The following is a 27362-nucleotide window of genomic DNA, read 5'->3' on the forward strand; positions in this document are numbered from 1 at the left end:
ACGGTAGAAAAACACAACAAAGTTTCAGCTCTTCCTTTTTTCCTCAAAAAAGAGTAAAAAAAAAAGCTTTAGTGATATCAGTCACTAATTAATTCAACCAGTGAGGTTGTGTAAAGCAGGGTAAAAACAAGCCAAAGAAACCAGGGAACTCAACCATGGAAAAGTAGAAAAAAAGAATTCACTTCAATGTCCTTCAAAACCTGCCATCTCTGCTCATCTTTTTATCTTTTCGCTTCATCAGTTAACTGCTGATGTAATGTGATGTACCAGACACAATAGCAACAACATTATGTGCTGTAAGCAAAATTGTGTTTATGTTTGTTAGACCCTTATTTAGACATGCTTTAACCGGACAGTTGTCACAGTTGCTGAATTAGTCACACAGTTTACTGGAGAGTTATTTTTCTTGCAGTATATCAGTTTGTTTTCCTTAACATTCAAAAATGATATGAAGTAAAAATGGAAAACCCAACAAACTGTTACTGAGTCTAGATGTTCTGATAAATTAATTCATCTCTACACAGAAGATATTGACATCGCCTTTAAAACTGAATGGGTAATGCTGCAGTTCTCTTAAGTTCTCCCTGGTTTAATAAATTAAAGTCTTAAAATGTTAATATAAAGGGACCTTATTGGACAGATTAGGTGAATTACAGTTAGATAAATATATACAGACTAACTAACTGCTATGTGTCAGTTGAATCAGTTTCACGGTACCCTGTGGTGGACTGGCAAACTATCCATAGTGTAACTCGCTTTAACCTAACAGTAGCTTATAGGCTCTGGCCTTAAACAGTTTAATGTTGGACCATGCTGTTAAAACATTCATACTAATTAAATGAACCAATATTAGATGTAATTTTGCTATACACCTGAATTAGTGTACTGCAAATGCCTTTTTTTTTGCTCTGAACTACATTTAAACAAAAACAAATGATGAACTGTGTTAAACAAAAATAAAAATTAAAACAGCACGCCAGTTATAAGAAATAATATTTGACATTTAACAACAGCTATTTGATTTGTTGAAAATGTTTTCATACGATTTGAACCCTGGAACTCCAAACACATAAACATGTCAAGTTATTTATTTTGAATGTCAATAGTCTTGTTGTGTTCCTTAGATCATCATTTATTCATTTACGTGTCTAAAAATGTGCATCTTAAAAATTGACACAAAATGAATTTAGAGTTTCAAACATAAAACTGAGCCATCATTAAATTTTATAGTCACCTTACTTATGAGAATCAAGTTTCCTATTATAACAACAGTATGGCCTATACAGTAAGGAATAATTCAAACTGTTTTGAAATGTATATAAAAAGGCCATTTTATGAGTATTGATCACTGGATCAAGATGTATTCAGCAGATGCTCCAAAGTGTTTCACACATTATCACAGTTAACATCTTTAGTTGTGGCCACCAGGTGTCACTATGTATCAATATCTGATCAATATCTCTGCACAAGGTGAGATTCTGAAGTATTTAACATATTAAAATGAAAAGGCAGATTCTTTATTGAGACTGTACTAAATCTACCCATAATGCTTAAAAAATGCGTATGAACGAGCAAAATCGGTTCGTGTGCCCACCTGAGTGCTCAGTTTTGGTCCTATCAGGACGCCACCACTGGAAGCCATCTTGAAAGTGTTGGTATCGCCCAAGTGCGGTGTGTTTTTTTTTTTGTCTCAAGGCGTTATGTCGGCTTCAGAATCTCATCAATCCCTATCTTCCATGTTTTCTCCCTTTTCAACCTCATTGTCTCCCTCTCTCTCTCAACCTTGCAAATTCATTCATTTGTTTAATCAGCTGAGAAAACAAGTACAAGGAGAAAAGGAAGAAAAATGGAGACATGACCATCTAGCTGAAGGTGCCCCCCCCAACTCTGTTACAGGAAACACACCTCCCTTGCCCTTCACCCCATCCTTTTCGTTATCCTCTGCAGCTCATTTGAATAAATTAACACCCCATGATGTTCTTATGTGCATAGCTGCCACGCACAAGCATGCGTGTGCAAACACACCCACACTTGAGCAAACGTGGAATCGTAAACACATCTCTAACGAGGAACAGAAAGGAATATATGTCCCATCTTTGCCATCATGCTTTCAGATGCGCTAATACACTTTCTGCTACTGCAATCATGTATGCTTGGTTCAAGGCAAACAGCCGATTGGCTGGCAGCTTCCTGTTAATGTGCTGCAGCATGGTTGTGTGTTATTCATATTTGCCTAATGCAGGGGCTCGTTCGTACAAAATGGCATGCCGAGATGGAGAGGCTGGAGAAGAGGGTTGTGCCGCACACAACCACACTTCATCATGCAGAGGACTGATGCTTTGCTCAAATTGTGTTTTTAATGTTTCTAAAGATACATTTTCCTGCACTGATTTGTTATGTTGAGGATCACAATTGCACTACTTGCCCAATCACAGGATTTCACTTGCTCCTCCAATCACAGTCAATTATCATTTCTGTATTTGCGTTTCATCGCTCTTCACCCTTGTTTTGATTCCATGTGACCTTGTGCAGAGCCAAGCAGCAGAGCCATGTGCCCTCTTCCTCTCCTAATTCTAACCTTGCAGAGGTTTTGATGGGAGTGGGGTGATGCTGTAATACTGGATACATTAGCGCTAATATGATCCTAGCATGTAATCGTGACCTGAGGGGTGCTCTGATTGTCAGAGCATTAACACAAACATCCACATGAACTTATCTGCCCCATCACTTCTGCCGTCCTACATCACCCCTTTGCTTTTTTGTCTGACCTGCACATTCAGTAAACACTCGCCTGTGACTTCTGCCACTGTCACTGCCTGCCCACTTCCCCATCTCTGGGTAACAATGGAGTGAAGTAGCTAGTGATGAGTCACGTGCTGCTGAGGTTTTTAGCGGCATGGTGGGCTGTCCTGGACCGGTCCATGTTGACTGTCACTGGAACTGTCTGGGAGCTGCGTTTTATGTATATGTATATGTATATGTATATATATATATATATATATATATATATATATATATATATATATATATATATATATATATATATATATATATATATATATATATACACACACAGAATTCTGTGGCCTGGCTAGCCCAGCTCAGCCTGTCAGCCCTCGTGACAGCATAACCTGCTTGGTGCTGTCAGGCCAGCTCACATCAGCCCCCTAACTGGCTCACCACATCGCCTTTTGAAGACAGACTTCCTGTGTTATCATACAAGGCAGATGGGTGATGCTGCTGTGCCCAGAGAGCTTTAATGTGTTGGGTCCTGCTCAAAAACCAGTTTGTCACTGGAGAAGAAAGGAAGGGACTAGGATACAGATAAAATGATGCAAAAACAGATATCAGTCTGGTCAGCCTTCCGACCAGACTGCCCTCCTAACTCATCAGGTACTCACAGGTTGCCGTTTAAATGTAAAATGTGTACTATTGATCTGCATTACACACATGTTGACAACATTGAGTTTACTGTCTAAGAAGTGTTCTGTCTAACCATGGATAAGAAAGGTTTTAAAATGTCTTAGAACACTTGTGTGGGTTCCTAATTTTCTCTGTGGGAATCAGGTTACCCCTCTCATTAGGCATGCAAGAATCATTTTAAAAGAACCTCATGAAAGATGTCATCACAAAGTTGTGTTTAGTTGTCACACATCCTTATAAAAATTGTTCAACACCAAGTTAAAACAGCAATGTGAGAGTCTAGTGACTCATCAAACTAAATTGTGACAAGAATCTGACTTTCTGGGTAACTCAGGGAACTTTAAAAGCTGTGATTGTTACGCAACATGTATGTGACCAGCTGCTTGATTAAATCTCTGCATGTTAACAGTTCAGTTTGATTCCAGAAGAAAGTTTGATTTTATGTCCCATTGTCTCAAGCTGTCACAGCAGTGATATGGTGGTCTTGGTGCTCACTCTGCAGATCTGGTTTATTTTGTTCTGGCTTTCTGTTCTTTATGTGTGATTATTGTCACAGACAGCAGAAAGGTTTTAAATCTATTTTAAAAGCATTTTCAGGGGTCTTTTACTTTTTATTATGGTTTCTTAAGTGTAATTTCCTAGTTTCTGCCAAGCAGCAGGAATTCATTAGAAATCTGCCTCTGAGTTGTGTGCAGGACTGTTGGCACAAAGTAAGCCCGGCCCTGCTTCCCAACATCATTCTGTTTACACTCTCTCCTGTAACATACAGACCCTCACACTCACAACTAACATTACGGGTGCATCAAAAATGCAGAGTAATATTGGAGTATAATTTTGAGCCAACTCAGACGAGGAAAACTATGACGTTCATAGATCTAGTCGGATGTGGATGCAACGTAATCGAGGGGGAGCAGGGGGCTTATGACCCACAGATTGCACCTATATCACAGCTAAAAGATTTTTCCATTGGCAAAAATCTAATTTTAAGCTTAATTTTCTTCATATGTGTTCTCCATCATGAGAAAAATGCCATTTACATTAAAAATGTAAATGGCCATTGGAACAATATTGAAACTGACTTTTTAGGACATTTTTTGACTGAAAAACTTTTCAAGTTTAAATGTCTTTAGACAAAATCAACAAACTTTTTGTTTGTGTTTGTATTAATTTTATTATTACAACTTTTGTTTTTAAACTTTTGAAATAAGTCAAAGAAGAAGGAGCTTGTTCAATGACATCAGTATGTTTCATGTTTCAGACACAGATTGTTGTACTCACAAGATCACTGTGACATAGTCTACTTTTATACCAATACTCTAGTCTTTTGGAGGTAGACGTAACCAGAGCGCGCGCACTTTTTGGAGCCAGACGCGGGTGTAGCGCAGAACGCATCACTTTCCTCTTGAATGAAACGGAGTCTGCAGTTTCCATGCGCACTAGCGATGCGTCGCACCTTTTACTCCAAATGCTCACCTGATTTCCTTTCTCCGCTGCCACACTCATACGTACTTGTGGAAGTTCAATTCTCTCTTTACGCGCTGCTGTAAAGAGTCTAAAAAACATTTTTAAGTTGTTTGAATGCTGAATATCCCAGCGCAAGCATCTTCTTTTTGCACCTTCAGAAAAATAATGAGAAAAAGAATTTGCCCTTGGACTTGGAACTTGGATAATATCGCGAGCGTTGTGTGCGTAAAACAGATCATTTGGATTTTTTATTCTAATTAGTACGTAGAGCTCATCTCTCCACTTAGGCGCATCATTAGGAGACCGGGGGTGGGGCGACAGCAGTCTGTCCCGGTGAGGGGAGGAGAGGAGAGAACAGGCAACCAAGGCGGTTCTTTCGCGGCTGCTCGTTTCTGGGAGCTGGAGAGTGCGGGACCAGGGCTGGAGACACCCCCAGGGAGAAAGAGCAGAACCAGTCCAGCACGGACCTCGCTTGGCCGACCGCTGCGCCGTGCAAGTTGGGGACTGCACAACATTCCTATGAAATATTACAGCTTTTAATGGCATGTGGCTTGTAACTTTACTTCTGCTGTATTCTGTGCAAGAAGGTAGGTTTTATTTGAGTGTTTTAAGAATTGCATGCTTGCTTGTCTTCGTTCCCTCGCAGTACTGAAGTTAGCAGCGCATGTTGATTAACACGTCTGGGTGATGATTTTTGTGGCGCCAAAAAAACCAAAGTGAAAAGGGAGACGCAGGGCTGCCAAATTAAACCGCAGATCTTTTTCTTTTTTAACTTTTTAAAGGTTTTGATGAGATACTTTCCCACCTTTTTCTCCCAGCGCGAGCGCCCAGGTTTATCTTACCCCTCCAACCCCTCAGTGATAATCTGATCAGATCAGAACAATTAAAAGCACAGGTTTATCGTGCGCATTTAATCAACCATCGTGTTAGAGGGCTGACCACAACGACAATCTCAAAGAGGTTTGAAGTGGGCATAAAATTGCATTTTGCGGCGATGAAAATCGCATCTGCATTTTCCTTTTGCATGTTGAATATGTGGAGGTGTCATGAATATGGAGGCTGTTGAATAGGAGATGAGGCTGATAAGGATCTCCAGGCGGTGCGCACAGATGGAGGGGCAGCGGATAGATCGCTGCTGGCCACATCTGTGGACTGCTTACTCGTTATAGGGTCCTGAAAAAGAAGGAAAAGTTTGAAGGATTTTCAGACTTTCTTTTCTGTCCTGTTGCACCACAAAGATAAAAGTGTGTGTTTGTGCGTCCGTGCTCGCTAGTGTGTGCGAGGGGGAGGGAGAGGAAGAGGCGTCTTGTTATAGATAAACCAAAAAACATTCAGTTTTTTCTTTTTTCTTACGTTCTTGTTTAAATGAATGCATATCACGATGCGCTTGAGTGTGCATGGAATGGATGGCACAATACTGCAACATAGGTCAGTTCATTTTATTTGAGAGGTGTAAACTGATGCTTAAGCACAATATAATATTTCAAATGTAAAAAGGGATGCTTTGGATCCAATATTGTTTCAGATAAATACAGGAGTGCTTGTGTGCAGACGGAGTTCTTATCACCCCGGCTCTAATTATTCATCCACCATTTTCTCCGCCACCAGATTCTACTGATTGGCTTTGCTCTCAATACTGCAGATGCAAGATAATGACTCATTTGCCTTTAACACGTATACGCTTTTCTGTCACTTTGCAAGGGATTAGTGAGTTCGTTAAACGAGTAGGACTTTGTTTTATTTATTCTATTAAATACATGTTGTGGAGAGGTTTAAAGTGGAAGATTAAATGGCAAGCAACATTTTTCAGTTGTCTATGGTAGTTTAAGGCTCTCCTTTATGGGTTAGTGTGGCTGCTGGATGTTAGTCGCCATCATTGGCCTTGGCAGTGCCCTCTGCCAGGCTGCAGCTGCGGCTGGGACGTCTGTGTTGTTTTTGTTGTATGTAATTGGATTACAGGGTCTATTTCAATTATACGCACTGTACATCGCCCCTTCTCGTGAATGAACGAGATCTGTCTTGTGTGTGAGTGTGTGTGCATGTGTGTGCGTGTCCTTGTGGCGGATGGGGGGGGGGGGGGGGGCGTTAATATGTATGTGTGTGTGTGTGTGTGTGAGTGAGTGAGAAAGGGGGGGGGATGCTACAAACAGCCACTGGAGCGGAAAGAGTGCTTGAGATGGGAGAGATGTAGATAACGCAGTGGAAAACAAACTTCTATTTTCCGTTGCTTTCAAATGCGTCCTCCTCATTTCGCACGAATTAACTGCATCGAAAGGTTTCAGTTGTTTGCTGTGTCTTAGGGATTTTTGTTTTTTTAATATGTGAATTTTGAGGGAGATGGAAAGATCTATTATCATACATGCATATGCATCAGTACTGCGTATTTTCTTTGCTCGGCTGCACCTCCCATATAGAACGACGCACAGTTTTCTGCTTATTATCAGAGAGAAAGATACCCCCCTATTATTTAAGTTTATTTTTTTATTTGCGTTTGTTATGCCATCAATTAAATATTCATGAGGTCATTGCTGGCCGTTCGTTGCTTGAATTTGGCTGCATTTCAGCACACCTGCACCCATTAATGCAGAGAGGGAGGGTTCTGTGTGTGTGTGTGTGTGTGTGTCTGTGTGCGTGTGTGTAGTTGGGGTGGGGGTTGGCTGGATGGATGGAATCCTGCTGGGGAGGTGTGTGCGTGTGAAGGGGGGCACACTCATTCCTCTTTGTCATGATTTGGGAGGCTGTCTGTCATTTTAGGAAAATAAAATGGAGATTAACTCAGTGGAGGGCTGTGTGGGAATCTTTTTTTTCCAGGCCTGACAGGCCAGAACAAGGCCCGGAAAACAGAAAAAAGACCTAAATGATTCGAGCATTTAATGTAATTTTAGATCATTTAGGGAAGTGAGCGCGTCTCTTAGACTGCCATTTTAGGGATTTTTAGGCATTTGTGCAGATTTCAAAGAAAACACCATGTGGTGTTGAGATGGAGGAAGAGCTCTTTTTTTATAATTATTTAATCAATTAATGGGATTCCGGTTCCAACCAGTTTCGGCCGACATCGCCACTGCAAGAGATGGGCTTTAACTTGCCATCAAACTCCTCATGTGCTTCAAAACACAACATTAACAATGTCTTACTTTATTTTCTTTATATTATTTTTCAACAGCAGTCTTTAGTTTTATTCCCAAAAGTCTGGCATCTTTTAAACCTTGTCAGTTGAAGCATAACATAATTTCCCACATTACTGACTTTTAAATATATTTTGGCAAAAATTTAGATAAGAAAAGTTTTGTTTTGTTTTTTCCTCCCTGTTCAATAAAATTGCACGATTCTGAAAGTGACCTCCAGTGTCTGATCTGCGCATAGAAGGCTGCGGTAATTTTGGAAACGACATATTTTCAGACCAGAGAGGGGCTTGGAGGGGGAGCCCAGTGACTAAGAATGAGTCAGACTGGTGGTTCTTTTTGGAGACACTCACAAAGCAGGCTATCGGATGTTTACTGGGGTTTGGAAAACGGACACAAGTGGATGATGAAAATAGGAAACACCTTTGTAGCTGTTGCAGATGTGCAGCAGCCACATTACAGGAGTGTACTTTCTTCTTGTTTTGCTTTAAAAATTGCTTTTATTTCACCCCAAAATCGTGTGAGTACATGGAAATGCGAGAGGTTCATTTTCTACGAAATATATCAAATGTCTCGTCACGATGCGCATTTCCCCAAATTTAACCATAAACGTTCCAACACTTCAATCAAGGTGCAATTCCTGCAACTTGTCATTCTCAAGAGAAGTTTTTTCAATTCCTTCACGGTTTAGTGAGAGAAGCCTGTATTCATGCTGCACGCGTTTGTAGCCATGGGCGGCACAGCAGACACGTCCACGAACAAGTCATTCTGTCTCACATTCTGTGTGAACATTTTGTTTGTTTTGAAACACGTTAACTTAGTTGGCCAGTTAGTGTGAAGTGATGACTTAAGTTCTTGTGATGGGGAAGTGAAGGCACCACGCGTTTAATCACAAAGAAAAATAAAAGTCTCACTCAGTTGGAGAGGACATTTTTCCTTTTTTTCCATTAAGTGAACTGGAATGCTCCATGAAGTACTTGGTTAGAGGGAGATCCTCCTGCAGGCCAGTTCCCTGTTGGCTCATATGTCATTTTTAGATCATTTGTAACCTGGCGCCACGTTGTTACAGTTGCTACAAAGACAGGGAACTTGAGAGCCCTCAACAGGTCCAACACGCAACAGTGTGGTCTGCTGGAAAGGTGCGTGCGCTGTCCTTTCCGCATGCGCAGCCAGCTTAAGACCTGGGTCTTAAATGACAAAAATGGAGCAAACAAGAGCAAATAAATTGCTCTCCACTGTCACTTGTCCTTCTTTTTCTCTCCCTCTGTCCTGCTCAGTGTCAAACCATTTATGGCTCCGTCTCAGAGCGAGCGAGAGAAAAACCACAATTCTGGCGCTCACTTCAACAGCAGAGATCAGCCTTTTGAAGTGGGAGATGTGGATTTTCAAAAGCTGAAATGGCTGCCTGATAAGTTACTGACACTGAACAAGCTGCATATTTGAGTTGTTTTACTTATTTATTTCATTTAAGTCATATAACGTCCCACGTGTATATATTTTAATTTATGGAATAATCATCTAATAGGTCATCATTTTTAACAACCAGAAACAGAGTCCCATCGCATAACCCAATCTAGACATGTGGAAGGATACATGATCATCTCTTTCTGTTGATTATATATTTTACCTTTAGAATTGTGTCATTTTTAAGCAAATTTATTGTGAAGGATAAATCAATTTGCTTGCATTATCATGAATCAGTGAATCTCTGTGTGCATATGTGTCTGTCAATGTGAATGGATCTAGAGGAGATAAGAAGCTGCATTATGCATAGTGGTTCAGCATATAGGCAACATCCTTGTTTCCCCACCATCCATATCCATGCACCATTCTCACATCTAAAAACAGGGAACATTTGCAAATTTACTTGGAGAAAGGTTTACCTTAAAAAACAAACTGGAAGGAAACAAAAAAATAAAGTAAAGGTTGAGAAAAAAGGGAAAAAAAAAACTTTACCCTGTGGAAATATGTTTCTAAATCACTTTGACCTTCATTGTAATCAGTGCATCTAGCCTTGAAGAAGGGAATCAAAATACAGTTCATGAATGTATTTAGGACAAATTCTGGAGCCCACAAATGCATTTTCTCCTTGTTTCTTGCTGCAGAAAGGAAGAAAAGGAGAGCTAGGACAATAAAAGGGCTCTGGTTGAACCAGAGGTTAGATGTTGCACAAATAAAAAGAAATACAGATTTTTGTTTTCCACCTTTACAAATGAAGCTATACATTTGTTTTTCGGTATTTAACCAAATAATGTCTGTGGGCAGTTCCAGTCATTCTTTAAGTACTGTGTTGTTTAAGAGTTATTATTTACGATAGTTTGTCCTTTGAAATCCAACATATATCTATCCTCTCCTATCTGCCCAGATCATTTTTTTAATAATTACAAAATAAAGGCAATCCTGCAGAAAAACAACGTCAACATTAACAACAGATTTTTTGCTGATTGCACTTGATAAGCGTTTTGTGATTACCTTACAGGTTTACATTAGTTTCATGTTTTCAGCTTTAAATTGATCAATGTCAGAAGTAAGTCGATATGATCAAAACAGCCTGTCCTACAGGAGTCTGTAATTAGTGCATGGTAGAGCAAGAGAGTGCTTCACTGCATTTGGTCACTGTCTTTGTGTCAATGCGTGTTTATGTGTGTAATTCCAGTGACCTGAATTTCTGTTGCACGACACAGTGAGCAGCCAGTCTCAAACTATTAATTTTTTGGGAATTTGGACACTATATCATCATCATTGTTAATTTCATGGAAAATGACATGTTGGGTTTGTTTATTCTTGTGTCGGTTTTAGTTGTAAGAACTTTAAGAGAGTTTTCATCTGAGGAACCGTCATATAAGGCTCACACTAAAGTCTTAAGGGAATTGAGATACAAGTAGAGGCCTTTAGCATCTCGACAGTATGGGTTTTCTGACTGCTCTGACCTTGAGGGTACCTCTTGTGCCATAACTGACAAATGACAAACATTTCCTAATATTTTTTGTCACTAAATGATTTTCAAATTGATTAGCTCTGATGTTTGTTCTTGACTGAACACTTTTTTTCACACCTTATTTTATAAAAAGACCTATTTTCACTTAATCTTTATTCTAGCAAGACCAGGGACTTAATAATTTAATTTATTTATTTTTTCACATGAAGATTCTTAAAATGGGAATAACACGAATAACACGTCTGTAATTATTTATTTTGGTCACTGATATGCATCCCAATGCATACATTGCTGTTTTAACAATTTGGTAGCTTTTCCAGTTCCTTACTTTCTGTGTGTTGTGATGCTCTCCATGGTGCTGAAATCAGACAGCCTCACAGCCTTTGAGAGGGAGTGACATAAAATCAAATAGTGGGTAGGTCTCAAGTTGACCTAAATTCATATTTTTGAGTAGAACACCTGCTTCAGCATTATGTTTCTACCCCCTTGACATCTATACCTTGCCGTTGCTTTCACAGCCTGTACTCTTTTATTTTCTTTTTTGCTGCTCACCTCCCTGTTGTCGGCTGCTTATTTTGACTTTAAAAACAAGGCCAACTCTTCAGCATCAACCTCCTCCCTCTTTTTCTAAGCACTTTTGGACGTCTAAACATTTACACTTACCTCTTCAGCTGAATTCAAACACCTTTACACCTGAGGACCCCCCCCCCCACACACACACACACATTACCCTCTTCTCAACCAGCCACCCATGTCCTGTCTGCAATATTTTTACTCCTGCCGGAATCCTTGATGTCTCATTCAGCTCCACACCCACACATGCATAAAGACCAGGGAAGTCAGACGCCAGCCTCCTACAGCAGCGTGTTTACAAAGTGTATCAACTAAGTGTGAGATCTAAAAGTTGATCATGTGGACTTTAGTCACTGCATTTAACACATTTCTATCATGTAGGAATGATTGCTTATAATGTGGCTGGAGAAAACAAAAGTGGAGGAAAATCAGTATAAAGCTATGTGATACAAATAGGATCAAATTAGATGGATCAGGGTCAGACAGTAAAGGGGAGGGGGGGCAAAAATAACGGTATGCCAGATTTTGACTTGTCTTTTCTCCCTTCATTTTAATTTGCAGCTCTTTGTTTATAAAATGTATCCCCAGTGATGCATTTTGTTATCATAGCTAGGGATCCCAGTGAGTAAAATAAACCTAAAAATACAACTTTAAATAATTGATTTATCCAAACTTTTTCTAAATACCATAATAGAAAACGTTTTCATTATGTGGCTGCTGGTGTTCAACACAAAATGATGTTTAGACTCTATAAAAAATTCAGGATGAAATCCCAATTAATTGAGTCTTTCATTTTTCATTGACAGATTTCCTTGTTTAATGCAACAAATTACATACACATGGCTGATCCATGCATTGTTGACACAAACTTGGAAAAAAAGGGATTAATTACATATTATTGTCTGAAAAGAAAATTGTCTGGCTCAAGGAACTGCATCTTCTTCTGGCTTCCGGCCAAGCTGAGCTCAGCAATTCCTTACACTGCTCGCCCCCCCCCGCCCCCCCCCCCCCCCCCCCCCCCTGCACGCTTGTCCAAGCAAACACACACAAAACATACAGCTGTTAAAGGATGGCTCAATACTCCACTCTAATGTGGACAACGACGTTTTGTTTTCAGAGGTTATTTGGTCCGGTTCCTCTCATGATGGCATGTGCAGTAAAATGTCTTCATCTTTACCATGGCAACATCTTTTTCAAGATCATTCTTCTTCATTGGACTTTGACGGCAGATGTGGGATTTTTGTTTTTGTTTTTATAACTTATCGACCGGTCCCCCTTTGTGGTCCACAGCCAGGATTTTTTTTAAATATGCTTTTTTAACTTCACAATGTGGTATATTAGCAGAAAAGATGAGCTATAATGCTCATAGTTTCTCCTCTACAGACTTGAAGGCATCCAAAGGGCTTACTGGATACATTCTATTAGATTAGTGATATTAGTATAATGCATATGGGATGATATGAATCACAGCTGCTTGGCAGATAGGTGGGAAGTTGTTGAGCTAAGCTGAGTGGCAGCACATTTACTTTGTGTTTTGGATACAGATGGGTGGAAGTTTTCTTAGACCCTGTGCTGATACTTTAAATGAACAGCAGTCTGCCTATAATTGCACCAAATATGTTAACATCAAAGTCAAAACAGAAAAATACATTAACATTTTTTTCATTTTGTAGAAAAATATACTTTGCAAAGTACTTAGTACAGAACATTACACAGAAGATTCTTTATTGTTCTTTGTTTCTCATTAATGTAGTTCAATATTAAAATATAGTTGAAACAAATTTGACTTATTGGAATGATCTGGGCTAATTGGAATTACAACAGCCTAGTGTTTGAAACAAACAGGATTAAACCCTTTAAGTATTGTAGTTTATTCTCTGTTTTTCTGGATGATCTTGGGATAACGTTTTGATAAGTTGAAATTGAAATGAAACTTAATATTTTCTTGACTTAAAACAAGTTGAGTGAAAAAATCTGCTTTAGCACTGCATCAAACTGGGAAGCCAAAGTAGGTTTAAAAAAAAAACAACAACAACTCACAAGTGTGGTGGACAGACAGTTGATTACTTAATAATCACTTTTTAGTCAAAATATGACCTGTGGAGGGCCTTTCAACAACACTGTGGCTTGATGAATGAATAACAGACAGCTTGTCATTGTTACGGTAGTTGTTGAGTTTATTTTGAACTGTTTTTGAACATAAGAATTACTTTTTAGACACACTATTTGTCAACAGAAAATAAGGAGCCTCCATGTTTACACTATTTTTTTCAAAGACCCCCCCCCCTTTTTTTTAATAGAAAAACCTCAGGACAACTTTAGAAATGTTCTTACTCTTAAATAAATTGCTTAATGAAAGCTGGCTTTGACCCTGTGCCTCTTTTCTTTTCTGTCATGCCAACAGTCAACAGTGAGGATGTTGTCTCTACGCGGCTGTACTTTGTGAATGCCTCCCTGCAGCGGGTGACCTTCTCCAGCTCGGTGGGGGTGTCCCTGCCCTGCCCTGCGGGCGGCGCCCCCCATGCCGTCCTGCGCTGGTATCTGGCCACCGGAGACGACATTTACGATGTGCCCCATATCCGCCATGTGCATGCCAATGGCACCCTCCAGCTATACCCTTTCTCACCCTCAGCCTATAACAGCATCATTCACGACAACGAGTACTTCTGCACTGCTGAGAACCAAGCAGGAAAGATTCGAAGCCCCAGCATCCATATCAAAGCAGGTGAGATTTTGATTTATATCTCAAAAAAGCTGAGCAAGCCGCAAACTTTTCAGATTACAATTGAATGAATTTTTCCAATATGTTACGTGTAATCTGTGTTTATTCAGATTAAGTAATTAGAAGCATTAACCAACTTTTAGCCTTATTCCATGGACCCCCTAAAGCACATGTGTCAAACTCGAGGCCCGGGGGCCAAATGTGGCCCTTCATGTCATTTTATGTGGCCTGCGGGAGCATAAAAGTTTTTAATTTCTTAAAATAAAATAGAAATTGGTGTATTTATTCATATCTAAGGGGAATTGGACTTTAAATATCTGATTGATCAACTATACATTAGGACTTAAACACTGTCCATATAACCTAACCTGGCAGAATCAAGTTTAAAAGGATTTATGCTAAAGTAACAAGCAAACATATGTTTTCTATGCAACTGGAATTGTCACTTTAAAAAGTTAGAATAAATAAATAATGAGTTATTTAACATTAAGGAGTGGTTACATTTATTTTTCATTACAGTTATTTACATGTATAAGTTATATCTGGCCCTTTGAGGACAGCCACTTTGCTGATGTGGCCCTCAGTGAAAATGAGTATGACACCCCTGCCGTAAAGGGACGTAGAAGTAAAAAAACAAACAAAAAACAAATCTGCGTCGTGGGCACGAGAAGCAAACTGGTCGTTTTTTACAGGAGACCGTCAGAGTCAGAGATGAGTCTGTCAGTCAGTTAAACTTTTTTACCTGTGTTCACTGTAACTCTAGAACTTGTTTGTGACACGCTACATGTTACACCACGTTAGCCACGTTGGCCTATTCACAGTACCTGGAACTCCCAACCTTGTTTGCAACACGTGAACTTTTGCAAAGGCAGATGTGCATATTGTGCATATAAAAGACACAGACGCTTCCTGGATGGGGCTGTTCTTACTGGTCTACATCAGCTTGTAGGTTGGGAGGGGCTGGTGCTCAGAGCACAGGTTTTTAGAGGAATACTCAGCAATGCGTGAATGGATCAAAATACCACTTTGGGGTTTCTTTTTCACTTAAAAGCTCAAACATTTTTTTTTCTTTTGCATGGCATAGGCTCTTTAAGTGTGCTTTGTTGTGCAGAAAATACAGTAACTGGTTATATGATTGAAATACATACTTAGGTGCTCAGTTACCTTTAAATATTTTTTTCCAGTAGTCATGTTGGTGTCTCACAGCCACAGCATCTCACAGTGAAGTGTCTTGGAAAGCCATGTTGTGACTCTGTGGATTAAAAACATTTTAGAAGACAGACACAGTCTGCGCACAGCAGTTTGGTTTGGTGACCTGTCCGCACTTCCTGGCAAGGTCAAAGCTGGAGAGTGGTTGTTAACATAACATACTGTGATAAGGTGTTGCTACCCTGTATCACATTCACAGACACACACAAAAAATCCCCAAAACGTTCACGCGACCTGAGGTGGCGTACAAACTCAACGCATGGGTTCAAAGCCGACACTGTGTGCGTGCACTCTCTCAAAACACGCAGACACCGCGCACTCTCATACTAACACGCACAACAGCATGCGCGCATCTCATGCCAGCAAGCCTCCTGTCTCCCAGTCTCTCCATCTGTCCATGGACTGGAAAGTCCCCTAACTACACACACATGCAAACACGTATACACATTTAGGCAGACGCATACACACAGTCATTTTCCTCAAGCTGGCTCTCGATGTTTGGTTGCCAGCTCTTTGTCAGGGTGTTTGGCAAAAGTGAGGGAGCTGCAGACAAGGAAAGATGTGAAAAGACTCATGAAAAAAGTTGATTTTCAGGATATGCTAAAAGCAAGGCAGGCATTTTGATTGATTGTCATGCCCACATGAACAGTCAGCAGTTCCACATCTCACTCATGCACAGCGGGGAAAGTATTCTGGAAGATGATGCTGGATTCTTTGCTTCAAACAAACACACCCATATGGCAGACAGTCCCTCCAGCATGAGAGTGACCTTTCAGCAAGCACGGGTGTTGCAGTGACCTTCCCTTGTAAATAATTACAACAATTAATCAATTAAATGCCGAAGCAATCACAACTCCACTGCTTCACGGCTCCTGTGTGTGTGAGCGCACCTCATTACCCTTAACCTGATGCAGAAGATCCCTCCTGCACTTGTCTGTGGTTGCCATGGGCGACACAGGGGTGAGTGATAGGGTGTGGCAACTAGGGTGGTGTAGGGGAATGACAGCTGACAGTTTCCAGATAGACACCACTGAAAAGTCTACCCAGCCTCCTCACTAAGGCTTCATGTTTTTCCCTCATAATCCCCTTTTTAAATCAGCAGCTTTCTTTATCTGATTTAGAATGAATGAAAAGTCTATATTAAAATGAAAAACAAAATATCTTTATGTTTACTTATTCTATTAATTTATCCTGAAGTTGACCAAGTTACACCTCAAAACAGCAGATCTTTTTGACAGAAGCAAATGAATATTGATATTGGTCTCTAAGCACAAAAACACAACGATTCACGATAAATTAAAGCTTGATTGTAAAACTGTTTAATTTTGTAAGAGGAAAGTTTTTTGTTTTTCATATTTTAGATCCTATCCCATAAAAAGTGTCTTAGAACATAGGAAAAATAATTCACTCCTGGAGACAATGCTTTAACTTGTGTTGTTTTATTTATCTGTCAGTATGATACCAACAAACAACACCATAAGTAATTCAAACTTTTTTTTATTTTTATTGTTAAGAACTAGGGCAAAGCCAGTGTATTCTAATTCAAGAAAAACAACCAGTTTTGTTAAACTAAAAACTAACCCCTTATTCTTATGTAGCTTTTCCCCTTATACTCATGTTACTCCTTTTCTGGGACAAATCAATTTGGTACAGATGAAAGCAGGAGTCTGTGGTGGTGGTGCTGAAGCACATAGATTTCTGACAGTTCTCTTCCGTTTGTCTTTTCTGTTCTGTTCTGTTCTTTTCTGTTTTTTTAAACAGAAAAAAGTTTCTGTTTAAAAAAAATAAAAAAATAACCTTGTCCACCAACACTTCCTAATACAACAAATTAAATTAAAACCAAATGACGTATCTGCTCTCTCATCTTTCTGTTTTCCCAATTAAATTACTGTATATAACGACAGTCAGATCTTCTTTTTCCATCTGGTTTTTGTTAACAGTTTGATTGTAATTCCGTATGTCACTAAATCAACTTTGTTGCTTTTGTTTTCAAATTAATTTTATAATGAAACCTACTTGCCTACATTTTTTTCTGTGTTGCATTACACTTTTTCTTCATCCCCCCTCATTCTCAGTGTTTTTAGTCACTTGCTTTATGAATAAGTAAATGCAGTATTTGGTTTCCCCATTGTTAATTATTAAAGCGACAGTGATACAAGACTCCCCTCCCAGTGTGCCCAGTTACCCAGACCCATGTTTTAGCTCGTTTCCAGGCAACCAGGCTGCATATAGTCAGGCATCAGTAATATTATAACAATCCTGCTGCACGTGTAATGAGGGGGATGGCAATTTACACACAAATCAGTTGGGCTAGCATTTTCATCATGTTAGACGGCTTAAGAAAATGAATATGTGAGGCTTTTATTTTCTCTGTTTGCGCCATATCTGGAAGGGAATCGTGATTAATGATGGTGTCGGTAAAACAGCTGCCTCTTTTTTGGCTGGTTTCATTGGGTGTATGCAGGAATCATCGTCTGTCCTGAGCTTTATTTTATTTAAAACTACTGTTAATTGTCAAGGACTTTCTTAACACTTGTTTCAGAATAGTTTCAGATAAGGTAAGATGATGGGTTGACCTAAAGTGACCTTGACTGGCTTTGAACTTCTGATGGAGTGTAATGTGTGACTGACATCCGAGCAGTAAATATTTACAAGCTGTCAAACTGATTTAAAGCACTCTATGAGAGGCTCAATGGTCATTGGGGATCGTTGTTATTGACAGGGTCAGTCACAGAGTAAATAAATGATTGTAAAGATTGGCTTGGCCACCACAGCCGAGGCCTTTCTGTCGATCCAGGCTATTGATCTGCAGACAGATGGTGTCAATGAAACGCTGGGACTATTTAGATGAAGAATTAAAATGAAGACCTGATTAGAATGAATGTGTGCTTAAGCTTTGATTTGTTTACAGATTAAGCCTCAGACAACACCAACAGCACATTTGTCAGGTGGTATTGGGTCTCATCACATCCTTGTGTGTTAGGTTCACCTGTTTCAGGAAAAAAGAACTTTGTCTTTCACAAAATAGCCGATGAAAACCCCTCTGATATGGATGAGCAAACTAGAACAGTAGAAAGGAAAGGTAAAAATGAGAGAAAAAGGCTTAAGAGATTAAACTTTAAACTTTGAGGTGAAAGACTCTCCTGCAATTGGACAAGGACATCAGCTTTGGTTCTGCTGGGTTCTAGTCACTGTGGCGGATGGCATAAAGCATTATTAATGACCAAGGAAACCGGCCTTTAGGCTAGGCGTTAATTATATCACTGGAGAGCTGGGGGAAAGAGCAAGCTCACAAGAGGGTGGGGCCACCTTTACTGTAGAGTGTGTGTGAATTTGTTTTTATTTTTCAACATTGTTAAACCAATACTGTCCTCATGTTTTAAAAAGAAGCCTGGTTTTTATGTTACCAGGATCACCTACCAGTAAAGTTTGGGAATCTCATCTGTTTGTTGTAATTGATTTTTTTTTAAGTCTTTGTTTCATTTTGTTGACTTGTTTAATAGACTGTCAATTGAAAAAGATTTCCCTCCAAAACAGGATAAACCTGCACAGTTCAATTTTGAAAGTAGTCTTAGTCACTCACTCTGACATGCCCTTGGACCACCCATCTCTTCAATTCACTAAGATAATCAATTAATTTATTTTCACTTCACTTAATTTGTTTAATGAAAATGTATGCTTTGATTCAGCATTTCACATTCCTCAATAATCTAAATGTGACAGTTAACTGGAGAGATAATTCGGTTAGCCACAGGCTACTGTTTTCATCATTAAGCTTGTCTTAATCACCACCATCCTTTCTGTACACTGGCACAGATTCACAGACTAGTGTTCTGCATGCCATGTGCAGAGGGTGTGTTTATGGTGCCTGGCGCCTGCATGTGACAGTTCCACTCCTCGCCGTCTCATAGCATCTGAAGCATTGTTTTTTAAAAGGCCAGCAGCTTATCACTGTGCATCCCCTTCAACCTACAGTGGTTCCTAGTCATCCTCCCTTACACTCAAACTGTGACATTACAATTTCAGGCTTTAGAGTGAGACACTGAAATTATTAGAAGTTAAACATGTAGGGTAAAAATCACTGGGACAAATATCAAATGCTAAATACCTGTGGAGGCAGAAATTGAGAAAAAAAAACATTTTAAATGTTATGTACTTGTGCACACATCCTTTTAAATGCTATTTACTGCCAAAGTAAACTACAATTTGTGGCTGCATGGGAAAAACCTAAGCACAGGATATGTGTTTGTATCCTGGAGACTAGCATGTATTCGATATTTTGCAGGAGCCTTTAGAAAATTCAAAAATGTTTGATGCTGAAAGAAAATAAATAACTTGCTAATAATAGGAGACCAGGGGATGAAAGGAATTGATGAAGCAGACTTAGCCTAAATAGATGTTATGAGACAAAGTAAAACAAATGTCTGTATTATTCTCCAGTTAAAATTTCATAATAATTAAAAGCCTTATTTCTTATTAATTAAAAAGTTCGTCGATTGTTTATTAGAAACATTTTTAAATTCCTTTTTCCCCAATGTGGGAATGAAACTTGTGGAATGGTCATCAAGAGCTGTGCTTTCTTATTCGACTAATCTCAGCCCTTTTTTTTTACACTCCAGTGTTTAGGGAGCCCTACACAGTCCGTGTGGCCGACCAGCGCTCCATGCGGGGTAATGTTGCCGTGTTCAAGTGCCTCATCCCCTCCGCCGTCCAGGAGTACGTCAGTGTGGTGTCCTGGGAGAAAGACACTGTTTCCATCGTCCCCGGTAGGACATTCAGTCACTGGTGACACATCTACGGCACAAAACAAGACATTAACATTAACAAGTTGGCAATTTGATATGTCGGGAGATTCACAGTTATACAGATCAGGTTATCATAGAATTCAGCTCTTCAGGACAACTGGAATTTTAAGGTTCACCTAGAAGACACTTCACTGCTTTAGTTTCTTCATTTGATGTTTAATTACAGAAGCAGGGAAATCTGACATCACTTTAAATCCAAAAACCAAGAGGCCTCAATGCTTTCTCAATTTACATGTCATAAAGATTTACTATTTGTTTACTATTGTGTGTCCTGAGTCAATGCAAACCAATTTCACTGGCATCTGCATCAGTTTGACAGAATGCTCTAGTCTGACTGACACGATGGCCAAAATATAAGATTTCCTATCTGAAAAAAGTCCATTGTTCAGGAAACAAGAAATATTTGTCAAATATTCCAGTTAATGCTGATAGGAGGATTTGGTCTTGGGATCTTTATGTCTTATAAAAGGGCGGATTGTGTTATAGATTCCCTTCAAATGTGGAGTTATTTTTGTTCTCACCATTTAATCTAAAAACTCAAAATCTAAAAATTTGCAGATGGAATGTTTTGTATTTCGACCATAGTAATGTAAATGCTTGCATTAAATGCAACAATGGTAGATAAATTATGTCTGCGTACCTGGGCAAAATGGACAGAAGGGATTATGTGAAAAGCATTTTTAGTATTAATTTTGATGAGTGATAATTCAGTTTAGCTGCTCGCCACAGGCACCAAAAAAAAGAGCAGCCACACCTTTTGGCTCTGGCGTGTCTTGGAGTTGCTATCTTCTTCATCTGGGTCTCAGTTCGAATTAGTCAGTGCTTAAATGAGGTGTGTTCATTTCAGTCTGAAACTGAGCCTGCTGCTTGGCACAGTATCTATGCGCTGACATTTGTGTCTGTGTGCGTGCGTGTCTTCAGGCGTGTGTGCTGCAGTTGACATCTGCTCCATGGAGCAATGGTAAATTGCAGGATGTCAGACGAGACTGTTTAGGTCAGATGATACGTTTTGCTCCCTCTGCCCCTTATCATGCTCTTTGAAACGAAGTATGCGCTTCATGTCTCAACAGTGTGTGGTAGTGTGTGTAAAGGTGTGCTTCTCTGCACGTCTCTTTGTATGGCTCTGTCCTTCACATAGAAGTGCTCATTGATCCATTACAACGGCATGTTGTGTGTGTGTTCTTGTGTGTGTGTGTGTGTGGCCTGGGGGGGTTTCCAGTCTGGATCGATAAAGCTTGTTGTTGGATTCCCTTCTCTCTTGTCATGGATGCCTCAGTGTGAGAGTGGTGAGACCGGGCAAGTCTGTTTGACTCATAGCTGTGTGTGTGTGTGTGCATGTGTGTATGTGTGAAGCCGTCTGGGTGTTTGTTAAAGCCACTGTATCATGGCTGTGTAGTAAGAGCTCTGTGGGAGTATGCTATCGATCTCTTGGTGAAACATGCACATTCGAACAAGCAAAAGTGTATAAATATGTAAACACACCTAAAGACGAGCGCACACATCTAAATTGGCAGGGGTTATTTGGATCTGTGCATTTAATCAAATAAGCTGTAGCTTGTTTTTAACATAGAAACTTTTTGGAAAAAAACTATAACGCTATTTAAAACATTTCCATAATCATTTTTTCTTGTATCTTAACTGTCTATTTTGTGACATCTTTTTGTTGAAATTACAATGTATTCAATAATTAGGCATAAGGACAATATTAGATTCCGATCATATGATTGCACTCAGGCAGGATATCAGGGTATCCCTGCATTTCTACTTTGTTTGAAAAGTCTACATCTTTCTGAAGATCATTTCTACTTATGAAGATGTTAATGGGGCTTAATTTGTTTGTTTGCTGTTCGAAGCAAAGCATAAAAATATTAGCACAATGTATATATTTTTAATGCTTTAATACTTTCAGTTGTGTTCTTAATCAAATGACACATGAAAAAGTAATGCAATGTGTTTTTTATTAGGCTTACAATTATTTTATCATATCAGTATCAGACACTGTTGAGTCGTAGAACTGAAAGAAAGTCTGTAATAACAAAAATGGTCTCTACTTAGCTGCACAAATACTAATATTTTAATGTGTTTATTAAGTTAATGCTGAAATTTAAATGTGATTTTATAACTAAATACATTTTTTGGCAAAAAGGTATTCTTAAAAAAAGCAAGAGCAGGCAAATGTCACAGAGAGTAGGAGGTTTGTCTAAATTTGTGATTTGCTAAAAGACAAGTAAAAAACAACTAAATTCTAACTGTTTATGTAGGTAAATTTGAGCAATTTCAGTTTTTAATGTTGCCAAAGGAGAAGCTCTCCCTAAAAAAATAATGATGACGATTCTGGACAAGATTTGGAAGCTTTTTTGTTCACTTTCTTTTGTTTTACCCCAGGCTTTCTCTCTTCATAGTTGATGAATAGCTTTTACTAGTAACACAGAGCTTCTCTTCTTCTTTCTGTCCATCTTTGGCTCAAAGCCTCTTATGTCTTTCCGTCCCTGGTACAGACTGGTGCCCTGTGTCAACATCATATGGATCCACACATATATGCACATACTGGATGTCCAGACCTCTACCTGGGTTTGTGCATTTGTATACATACATGCATTCATGTATGTATTGTCACGTTTCAGTCATGCATACATACATACACCTAAACACACACATACACACACACCTTTTCACAAAATATCCACTAGGTAACAGTGGCTGGAGTATTTTTCAGCCTCTTGATGTCTCTTGAGAGACTCTAGTGGTTTACATTTTCTAGGTTATGCTGTGATAATGGTTTGACAAAATGACACATGTCCCGCAGAGAGCTGCGCTGGTCAATAAAGCTGAGTTTCAATGCGTTTTGAAAAAGAGGGTGTTTGCTGACAGCTGGTCTCACTGTGAGTAGACCCTGCCTGAGTGTTGTGTCATTATTTTGCTGCCAAATCTGTTTACTTTTGTGGCCTTTTCACAGAGCGATGTGGGGGGAGATGATAGGACAGACATGCAGACATCAAAGCAAAAGAGGTTTTTTTTTTAGTGTTGCCTGGCTGTTCTGGTTTTTACTCAACCTTACCTTCTTATGGTACCTCTGTATTTAGTTTTCTCTCTTTTTAATTGATGGTTTGCTGGTGTTGCTGTCGGTTAGAGTATTAGCTTTTGTTTGGTTGTCAGTAAGGTATCTGAAAGAGGACACGCTGACATATGTGGGTGAAGGAACTTCATCTGTGTGGTTGCTGTGCGTGAACATGCGTGTGTGTCACTTTGTTAGCATCCATCTCCTCCTCTAGTTGGAGCTTAAAACAGTTTGAGTTATATCTGGTCACCATGGTAATGGTTGCAATCTGGCAGGCAGAATGAGGAAGGTGTGAGGATGCATCGTTGCCTGAGTTTTATTAGTGCATGGCTCAGCTCCACTACATTCATATGCACAAACAAACACACAGGATATAACTGCTTATATTCCTTTTATTCTTCTCTCTATTTCTCCTTTTTTCAGTACTTTTTGCTTTTCTTACAAATTTCAATTTACTGTTTTGCAAAGAGCAGTATGATGGAAAGCTTCATGTTATCACAGTTTGTACATTTTTCTGTGTGTATTTCAATATCACTTTACTGGTAGGTTTCCTGCAGAAATATTAATCAAAATGTTAGTTTTTTAACCAAATCAATTTGAAAAACTGGCACTGGCTGAATGCACCTTAAATAGCATTTGCAAATAAATAGGTACACAAATTAAGTCTGATTAAAAATTGAGCCACTTCCTTGTGTTTCATCTTCACTCTATTGTAAATTATTTTTTTGCATTTATTTAACTTAAATTACAGCAAAAGTGTTCTCTTTAACTCAAATATGGTCATTTTCTAAGGTGACACAACAGAAATTAAATCATAATTTAATCAGACTATTTTGTAGCTGGTTCATGTTTATAATGAAAACAGGTCATAACAGTAAAAGTATGTGATCAAAGTGGACAGAAGTGTTATAGTGGCTATGTTTGATCTAATTTCTTACATAAGTAGTCCAATTTTGTGGGACTACAAGTACCCTTTTCTGCAGCAGTAAATCTTTACACATATAAAAGGGCAAACATTTTGTGGTGTGTTAATGCACATTTGTTGGCCCATTTATAAATTAAGATAAAATGGCAGGTTTTTCAAATGACCTACCAAAACTTCACTGCAGTTTCTCACAGTATGGTGTCAATGCTTCAACTTAGGTTTTACATAAAGTTCATCTTTTCGTTGAATGAAATGGCATCTTCTTTTTTCATTTTTTCATTTTGTAGATGTATTTAGTTAAATTAACTGGTGAAATTTTAATATTTTTAAGCATTTCTTTAAAAAAAAATCAGTGACATTTATGCTCTTCGATTTAAATCCGGCCTAATCATAATTTGTGCCATTAGAAGTAGGTTTCTTATTTATTTAAAAAAACTTTAAAACTTTTAGAGTTTAAAACACCAATAATTTTAAAGAAAAGCATGAAAAGCCACACATCCTGTTAAGCTCAAATTATGGGATGGGTGATGAATTAACATTTCAGATTTTGATAAGCCTACTTGTGCTCTTCAGGGATTCTTCAAAATGAGCTAAATGCTAGAATTTGGGTGATGTATGTTGATAAGGTTGTCTGTAAGTCAAAGATTGACAGTGGGCAAAGTACAATGTGGACATAGGTGTGTAGCTCTACAGTGTGAACACAGAATTTTGAAGTGATAAAATCCTTCTCTTTCACACTTACCGGCTCCCCCTTCTGTGTAAAGTGTAGCATCACCACAGCTGATGCAGCTTCTGTCCCCATTTTGTGGCCTCTCTGCAGAAGCCCTAAAGTCTTGGTGAGCCCTCACCTATCCACTCTTGACTCCCTCCCCCCCTGTTCCTTTCTAATGTACATATTAGGAGATAGGGAAGCGACGATGCCTTGGTTTCTCCCTTTACTCCATCAGACCTTAAAGTGAACAACAGAAAAAGCAGAATAAGCAGAAAGGGAAAGACAAAGTAGCACAAAAACACAGCATGCTAAATTATGCAGATAGCAAAATACTATAGCTGAAGCATAATGGAATAAGGTACATGGAGACTTAAGAGTGGATGGTGAGATGGACAGAGAGTGAGGTGTATATGCATGTATGCTGAGGTTTTTTTTCTGCTGTCCCCAGCACCCCAGGGAGAAGAAGGCCCAGAGCTCTAAAGCCTGTGTCCAACCATTATGGATTCTACTATTAAAGATGCATCTTAAAGTGCCCCCCATCTCTCCTTTTGTAATATCCTGTAGTATCTGACCATTAAGTGTTACACACATTTGAGCATCTATGTGTGTTTGTCCTTAGGAGGGTAGCAGTTTGTACCTCGTGAAAAAAGTGGAGAAAGAGGGCAAGCAGGGTGTAACTGTGAAAGGGAAATGGGTGGTGTTTACTTATTAATGTGTGTGTTTATGGGCTGTGGTCTGTGTGTATTTGTGTGTGTACAAACCTGGCAGTGATGCATGTTAGGTTGGGTTATTTATTCAGGACTCGTGTTTGGATGTTTTACAGAGAGAACAGGTGCAAAGCGACTCTGGGCTCGCTCTGTTTGAGCCGACTCTGTGGTTTTGTGTTGGTGAGACAGACAGAGTCAGACACAAGGGCATTCACTGCTGTCCAGGTGCTGACAGAGCTGCACTCTTTTTTCTGTATCGATAACACAGTTTTAAATGTTAAAAAGAAATGATGATTGGTGGATTTCAGGAAGATGTGCATGTCGGTATTAGGCGTAGATAGACAGTGACTGAGGAACATGGATGTTCTGTGTAGAGATTGAAATGGCGGAAGAGATGGAGGGAGATTGAAGGAGGGTGGGAGGCAGATAGGAAGTGAGGGAGGGCTGTGCACGAGGAGAATTTCAATGGCACTCCAATCATGCAGGCAGACTCGTTAGCCCAGGCAACATTTGCATAGCGCTTCTGCGAATTCATTTGGCCTCACTCAGAGAAGATGGCTCCCTTTCCTCTTTGCTAGTTAGTTATTCATTAACCACAAGGTGTGCACAAGGGGGTTTTGTGCATATTTTCCGGTGTGTTTATGATTCTTTGCGGCCTCGCTGACCAAGACACCTTTCTTTTCATATAGAACTTCATCTTTTGCCTGAGATCATTGCTTGCCATGACTGCAGCTTGGCGCAGGATCTGTGCCACTCTAACTGGGAGTCTAAACATGCCTTGATGGTACAGAAATGGGGAGGTACCTGCCAGCAGACTGCTGTCAGATTTTTTTTTTTTTTTGCTAAATGCAGAGCCAACATTGGTGCCTTACTCATCATGATTTCCATTGAACACACTTCTTCTGACACACTGATGCTGTTCTTGAACTTTGTGCATCACTACTGTCCTCCTCCCCTTTGTGCTCCCTCCCCAGGCACTAATTATTGGGAAAGAAATCAAGATGAAAGTTTAGGCAATTAGACTTATTCTTGAGGCCATAGCTAATAATGCCCATGACTTTCCTGCAAAAGCACGTCACTTGTAGAGTAGGGTGAAATTGTGTTTTGTTTGCGTGTCAGGGATGTGGGGGTCAAGGTGGTGTTTCTGAGAAGAGAAAGACCGGCCAGTAAGTGAAGATGACACAGATAATGAAGAATGCAGTGGATGTGTTATTCTAATTATCCCACCGACACCTCGCCGCAATCTAATGTTGTTTGACAGTGCGTGGCAAACGGGGTGGTGAAGTGCACTCATACACACATTTGTATGTGTGTGCGTTGCGAGTGTGTATTGGTGTGCAACCAGGCAATTGCCAGAGTCTGATAGTGTTTGTCACATGTGCTTGAGCTGAAATGCGAATTTGCTTTGTTTGACCTTTCCGTAGTTGATGTGTTATTGCATACACCCAAAAAATATCTGTGTTTCTGCAGCATGCAGCCTGCTAAGCTTACTCCATATGAGCATGTTGTATTTAAATACTTTCACTTGTTATCTAGACTTTTATCAGAAATTTTAATGTTTTGGATGTTTGGTTAAGACCTTAAGTTGGTTGTTTTTTTAGAAAATACATTTGAAGACTTCTCTGAAATCAATATCACTAAGGTTGCCAAATTAAGCTGAAAATTGTGAGGTTTGATATGAATACACCATAGCATTCTTGTTTC

At 39.4% G+C, this 27362-nt stretch overlaps 1 protein-coding gene across 1 annotated transcript in view; it reads left to right on the forward strand.

The window, feature by feature from the left end:
* Positions 1–5239: 5239 nt before the first annotated feature.
* dscaml1 (Down syndrome cell adhesion molecule like 1) overlaps positions 5240–27362 on the forward strand; it is a 100609-nt gene continuing 78486 nt past the window's right edge. The window contains exons 1-3 of the mRNA XM_020708264.3: positions 5240–5474; positions 13925–14245; positions 20071–20217. Coding sequence (XP_020563923.1) covers positions 5432–5474; positions 13925–14245; positions 20071–20217 — 511 coding nt within the window. The 5' untranslated portion in view covers positions 5240–5431. The remainder of the gene's footprint in view (positions 5475–13924; positions 14246–20070; positions 20218–27362) is intronic.

The sequence above is a fragment of the Oryzias latipes genome, chromosome 13 (assembly GCF_053564925.1).
Source record: "Oryzias latipes strain Hd-rR chromosome 13, Olatipes_Hd-rR_3.1".
NCBI classification, from domain to species: Eukaryota; Metazoa; Chordata; class Actinopteri; order Beloniformes; family Adrianichthyidae; genus Oryzias; species Oryzias latipes.